The sequence below is a fragment of the Pristiophorus japonicus genome, unplaced genomic scaffold, assembly GCF_044704955.1.
Source record: "Pristiophorus japonicus isolate sPriJap1 unplaced genomic scaffold, sPriJap1.hap1 HAP1_SCAFFOLD_168, whole genome shotgun sequence".
NCBI lineage: Eukaryota > Metazoa > Chordata > Chondrichthyes > Pristiophoridae > Pristiophorus > Pristiophorus japonicus.
The window spans coordinates 792,356-798,984 of record NW_027251362.1 but is presented as its reverse complement, the minus strand read 5'-3'; the positions used below and the strand labels follow the sequence as shown (position 1 = coordinate 798,984).

The window sequence follows — 6,629 nt, the reverse complement described above, 5'->3', positions numbered from 1 at the left end:
GTCTTAGAATAAGCGGCCACCCAATTAAAACTGAGACGAGGAATTTATTCTCTGAGGGTTGTAAATCTGTGGCATTCTCTGCCCAGGAGAGCTGTGGAGGCTGGGTCTTTGAAAATAGTTAAAGCGGAAATAGACAGATCTTTGAGCGATAAGTGAGTAACGGATAATGGGGAGTGGGCAGGGAAGTGGAACTGAGTCCATGATCAGATCAGCCATGACCTTATTGAATGGCGGAGCAGGCCTGAGGGTTCAAATGACCTACTCCGGCTCCTATTTATTATGTTCGAACTGAACATTTCTCCCAGTGTAACCTTGTCTGTAATGAAATATTTGTCATTTAATTAGCCTCAGGTCCTTGCTCATATCTGCTGCAGATTCCAGATTTGATTCCAGAGATGAGGGGATTGACTTATGGTTGAGTAGGTTGGACGAAACATATTGGAGTTCAGAAGAATGTGGTGATCTCTGTGTGGCCCAGAAGGTCAGTGTCCAGGCTGAAGTTCTGTTCCCCCTGGAAGATCCTCCCCACAGAATGTCCTTTCTCAGCTCTAGCCAGGTGATGCTAAACACTCAGGTGGGAAAGATAAAAATCCACAGCAATGTGTTCAAAGCAACACTAATTTATGTGTCTATATCCCAAATATTAAACTCCCATCGATTTCAGAAGTTATTACCATCAGTGTTACAGGAGTTATAAACCCCAACTGTCAGAATGAACACGATTCAGTCCGGGATGTGAATAACAGCAGGTTCCAACCCCTGCAGTCACTTGTGAACTCGCTGATGTCTCAGCAGGTTGCCTGACAGAGAGAATCCCTTGCCACACTCATAGCAGGTGAATGGCCTCTCCCCAGTGTGAACTCGCTGGTGTGTCTGCAGGTAGGATGATGTAGTGAATCCCTTTCCACACTCGGAGCAGGTGAACGGCCTCTCCCCAGTGTGAACTCGCTGGAGTTTCAGCAGGTGGGATGATGTCGTGAATCCCTTCCCACATTCAGAGCAGCTAAACGGTCTCTCCCCAGTGTGAACACGCTGGTGTGTCAGCAGGTGGGATAACTGAGTGAATACCTTCCCACATTCAGAGCAGCTGAACGGCCTCTCCCCAGTGTGAAGTCGCTGGTGTGTCAGCAGGTTGGATGATGTCGTGAATCCCTTCCCACATTTAGAGCAGCTGAACGGCTTCTCCCCAGTGTGAACTCGCTGGTGTCTCATCAGTTGCTTTTGCTTTTAAAACTCTTCTCACAATCAGAAGATTTACAAGGTCTCTCCTCATTATGAACTCGCTGGTGTGTCAGCAGGTTGGATGATGTAGTGAATCCCTTCCCACAGTCGGAGCAGGTGAATAGCCTCTCCCCAGTGTGAACTCGCTGGTGCCTCAGCAGGTCGGATGATGTAGTGAATCCCTTCCCACAGTCGGAGCAGGTGAATGGTCTCTCCCCAGTGTGACTGCACTTGTGTCTCTCCAGGTTGGATAACTGAGTGAATCCCTTGCCACAGTTGGAGCAGGTGAACGGTCTCTCCCCGGTGTGAACTCGCCGATGTATTTCCAGCTGGGACGGGGAGTTGAATCGTTTCCCACAGTCCCCACATTTACACGGTTTCTCCCCAGTGTGACTGCACTTGTGTCTCTCCAGTTTTGATGATTGCCTGAAGCCTTGTCCACACACAGAGCACGTGTACCGTTTCTCCCCACTGTGAATGGTGCCTTCTGCTTCCATGGTCAAAAGCTGATGATATTCCAGTCCCGATGTAGCGAGTGACTGTCAGATTTTGAGGTGATGTTTGGTTTGAGCTTCCGTCTACAAATCCTCCCCTTTTAACATCCTGTAAAGTGAATTTCAAACAGGAAAAGGGAGTGTGAGAGAGAACCTACAAAAACACAAAGGCAGATTGTGAAATTGAGCTTAATGAATCTGGTCATTTGTGGGGCCGTCACAAGAAAAAAGTGACCAAGAAAGCTGCCGGATTGACGTAAAAACACATCTGGGCCAATACTGTCCTTCAGGGAAGGGAACCCACCTCCCTCGACAGGCCCACATTGGAAATTGTTGCTCCCACTGGGCCCAGAATTACTGGGGGTGAAACCCAGCAGCTTCTCCCTCCTGTCCATCCAGCTCAAATTGATGCAACAAGCAGACCCACACAGGAGGCCTGTGAGTGCCTTCCACATCCAGCGCCCACCTGATAGAGCGGCTGGGAATTGCTGGGCCTGCTATATAAATGTAAGTTGTTGTTTTCCTGGTGTGGGGGAGGTGGTGCCCCCGTGGGTTGCTGGTGTTGGCCCGGTGGCTCTGACTCAGGCCCCGAGAGCCGCACTCGGTTTTACCCGGTGACTGAGAGCCACACTCGGTGTTGCCCAGGGACTGAGAGCCGCGCTCGGTGTTGCCCGGGGCCCGAGAGCCACACTCGGTGTTGCCCGGGGACTGAGAGCCACACTTGGTGTTGCCCGGGGATTGAGAGCCACACTCGGTGTTGTCCGGGGACTGAGAGCCTCACTCGGTGTTGCCCGGGGCCCGAGAGCCGCGCTCGGTTTTGCCCGGGGCCCGAGAGACACAGTCAGTGTTGCCCGGGGACTGAGAGTCACACTCGGTGTTGCCCGGGGACTGAGAGCCACACTCTGTGTTGCCCGGGGACTGAGAGTCACGCTCGGTGTTGCCCGGGGACTGAGAGCCGCGCTCGGTGTTGCCCGGGGCCCGAGTGCCGCGCTCGGTGTTGCCCGGGGCCCGAGAGCCGCACTCGGTGTTGCCCGGGGTCTGAGAGCCACACTCGGTGTTGTCCGGGGACTGAGAGCCAAACTCGGTGTTGCCCGGGGACTGAGAGCCACACTCCGAGTTGCCCGGGAGCCGTGAGCCGCACTCGATGTTGCCCGGGGGCCGAGAGCCGCACTCGGTGTTGCCCGGGGACTGAGAGCCACACTCGGTGTTGCGCGGGGACTGAGAGCCACACTCGGCGTTGCGCGGGGACTGAGAGCCACACTCGGTGTTGCCCGGGGCCTCGGAGCCGCACTCGGTGTTGCCTGCGTACTGAGAGCCGTACTCTGTGTTGCCCGGGGACTGAGCGCCGCACTCGGTGTTGCCCGGGGACTGAGAGCCATACTCGGTGGTGCCCGGTGACTGAGAGCTGCACTCGGTTAAAAATGAGGCAGACAAAAAGCAGGAAACTATAGGCCAGTTCGCCTAACATCTGTGGTTGGGAAAATGTTGAAGAGTTCATTCTTAAAGAAGCAGTAGCACGACATTTGGAAAAGCATAATTCGGTCAGGCAGTCAGCATGGATTTATGAAGGAGAAGTTCAGTTTGATAAATTTGCTGGAATTCTTTGAGCATGTAACGAACACGTTGGATAAAGTGGGTGTGGTGTAATTGGACTCCCAGAAGCCATTTGACAAGGTGCCACATAAAAGATTACTGCACAAGATAAAAGTTCACTGTGCTGGGGGTAATATATTAGCATGGATAGAGGATTGGCTAACTAACAGAAAACAGAGAGTTGGGGTAAATGGTTCATTCTTGGGTTGGCAATCAGTAACTAGTGGAGTGCCGCAGGGATCAGTGCTGGGATCCCAACTATTTACAATCTATATTAACGACTTGCAAGAAGGGACCGACTGTAACGTAGCCAAGTTTGCTGACGATATAAAGATGGGAGGAAAAGCAATGTGTGGGGAGGACACAAATAATCTGTGAAAGGACACAAATTGGCGAAGTGAGTGGGCAAAAATTTGGCAGATAGAGTATAATGTTGGAAAATGTGAGGTCATGCATTATGCCAGAAAAAAAATCAAAGAGCAAGTTATTATTTAAATGGAGAAAGATTGCAATGTGCTGCAGTACAGCGGGACTTGGGGGTACTTGTGCACGAAACACAAAAGGTTAATATGCAGGTACAGCAAGTGATCAGGAAGGCCAACTGAATCTTGGCCTTTATTGCAAAGGGGCTGGAGTATAAAAGCAGGGAGGTCTTGCTACAGTTATACAAGTTATTGGTGAGGCCACACCTGGAATACTGCGTGTAGTTTTGGTTTCCATATTTATGAAAGGATATACTTGCTTTGGAGGAAGTTGAGAAAAGGTTCACTATGTTGATTCCGGAGATGAGGGGTTGACTTATGAGAAAAGATTGAGGAGGTTGGGCCTCTACTCATTGAATTGAGAAGAACGAATGAGAGGTGATTTATCGAAACGTATAAGATAATGAGGGGGCTTGACAAGGTGGATGCAGAGAGGATGTTTTCACTGATTGGGGAGATTAGAACTTGGGGGCATAATCTTAGAATAAGGGGCCGCCCATTTAAAACGGAGATGAGGAGGAATTTCTTCTCTCAGAGGGTTATAAACCTGTGGAATTCGCTGCCTCAGAGAGCTGTGTATGCTGGGACATCGAATATATTTAAGACAGAGATAGACATTGTCTTAACTGATAAGGGAATAAGGGGTTATGGGGAGCGGGCAGCGAAGTGGAATTGAGTCCATGATCGGATCAGCCATGATCGTATTAAATGGTGGAGCCGGCTCGAGTGGTCGTATGCCCTACTCCTGCTTCTATTTCTTATGTTCTTATTTTCTTATATATTGGATGTCTGGTATGGGAGTGTGGATTTGATTCTGTATCTGTCCATCTCTGGTATATGAATGAGGGTTTTACTCTGCATGTTAGTTTCTGATACGAGAGCATGGATTTTATCCTGTACCTGTGAATTTCTGGTAATTGCCTATGGTTTCATTCTGTATCAAAAAGGACCACATTACAACATAATTCTAAAAGGACAAAGAGTGTTTATAAAAACAAGCCTGAAAGCTCTGAGTCTCAAAGCGAGAAGCATTCGTAACAAGGTGGACAAATTAACTGCACAGATAGCTGTTAGCGGATATGATGTAATTGGGATTACAAAGTCATGGCTCCAGTGTAACCACAGCTGGGAACATAACATCCAGGGGTATTCAATATTCACGAAGAATATCCAGAAAGGAAAAGGAGGTGGGGTAGTGTTAATGGTTAAAGAGGAGATTAATGCAACAGTAAGGAAGGACATTGGCTGGGATAATGTGGAACCTATATGGGTAGAGCTGCGAAACACAAAAGGGCAGAAAACGTTAGTTGGAGTTGTGTACAAACCACCAAACAGTAGTAGGGAGGTTGGGGATGGCATCAAACAGGAAATTAGGGATGCGTGCAATAAGGGTACAGCAGTTATCATGGGTTACCTTAACCTAGATATTGATTGGGCTCACCAAACTTGTCGCAATACTGTGGAGGAGGATTTCCTGGAGTGTATAAGATATGATTTTCTAGACCAATATGTCGAGGAACCAACTGGAGAGCAGGCCATCCTAGACTGGGTCTTCTGTAACGAGAGAGGATTGATTAGCAATCTGGCCGTGCGTGGCCCCTTGGGGAAAAGTGACCATAATATGGTAGAATTCTTCATTAAGCTGGAGAGCGACACGGTTAACTCAGAGACTAGGGTCCTGAACTTAAAGGAAACTTCAATGGTATGAGACGTGATTTGGCTAGGATAAACTGGCGAATGATACTTAAAGGTTTGACGGTGGATAGGCAATGGCAGACATTTAAAGATAACATGGATGAATTACAACTATTGTACATCCCTGTCTGGCGTAAAAATAAAACCGGAAAGGTGGCTCAACCATGGCTAACAAGGGAAATTAGGGACAGTGTTAAATCCAAGGAAGAGGCATATAAATTGGCCAGAAAAAGCTGCAAACCTGAGGACTGGGAGAAATTTAGAATTCAGCAGAGGAGGACAAAGGGTCTAATTAGGAGGGGGGAAATAGAGTATGAGAATAAGCTTGCAGGGAACATTAAAAACTGACTGCAAAAGCTTCTATAGATATGTGAAGAGAAAAAGATTAATGAAGACAAATGTGGTCCCTTGCAGTCAGAATCAGGTGAATTAATAATGGGGAACAAGGAAATGACAGACCAATTGAACAAATACTTTGGTTCTGTCTTCACGAAGGAAGACACGAATAACCTCCCGAAATTACTAAGGGACCGAGGATCTGACGGGAAGGAGGAACTGAGGGAAATCCTTATTCGTCAGGAAATGGTTGTAGGGAAACTGATGGGACTGAAGGCCGATAAATCCCCAGGGCCTGATAGTCTGCATCCCAGAGTAGTTAAAGAAGGGGCCCTAGAAATAGTAGATGCATTGGTGGTCATTTTCCGGAATTGCATGGACTATGGATCAGTACCTATGGATTGGAGGGTAGCTAATGTAACCCCACCTTTTAAAAAAAGGAGGGGGAGAGAACACAGGGAATTATAGACCGGTTTGTATGACATCGGTGGTGGGGAAAATGCTGGAATCAATTATTAAAGATGTAATAGCAGATCATTTGGAAAGCAGTGACAGGATTGGTCCAAGTCAGCATGGATTTATGAAAGGGAATTCATGCTTGACAAATCTTCGAGAGTTTTTTGAGGAGGTAACTAGTGGCGTGGATAAGGGAGAACCAGTGGGGATGTGGTGTATTTGGAATTTCAAAAGACTTTTGACAAGGTCCCACACAAGAGATTAGTGTGCAAAACTGAAGCATATGGTATTGGGGGTAATGTATTGACATGGATAGAGAACCGGTTGGCAGACAGGAAGCAAAGAGTTGGAA

At 48.0% G+C, this 6,629-nt stretch overlaps 1 protein-coding gene across 3 annotated transcripts; it reads right to left on the bottom strand.

Annotated features, from left to right (window-relative positions):
• Positions 1-412: 412 nt before the first annotated feature.
• Positions 413-5,331, bottom strand: LOC139243297 (zinc finger protein 664-like). 3 transcript variants are annotated; one of them, XM_070870750.1, is made up of 2 exons: positions 5,232-5,331; positions 413-1,824 (listed from the first exon to the last, which is right to left on the bottom strand). In XM_070870750.1, exon 2 carries the CDS (start codon positions 1,716-1,718, stop codon positions 1,212-1,214), a length of 507 nt encoding a protein of 168 aa, XP_070726851.1. In that variant the 5' UTR covers positions 1,719-1,824; positions 5,232-5,331; the 3' UTR covers positions 413-1,211. The 3 variants fall into 2 exon arrangements, with proteins under 3 accessions (XP_070726851.1, XP_070726853.1, XP_070726852.1); XM_070870751.1 differs by lacking the exon at positions 5,232-5,331 and adding an exon at positions 5,205-5,221.
• Between the last annotated feature and the right edge of the window lie 1,298 nt (positions 5,332-6,629).

Excerpts from the sequence above, each read along its gene's own strand:
- LOC139243297 (XM_070870750.1), bottom strand. The coding sequence starts at position 1,718 with ATGGAAGCAGAAGGCACCATTCACAGTGGGGAGAAACGGTACACGTGC.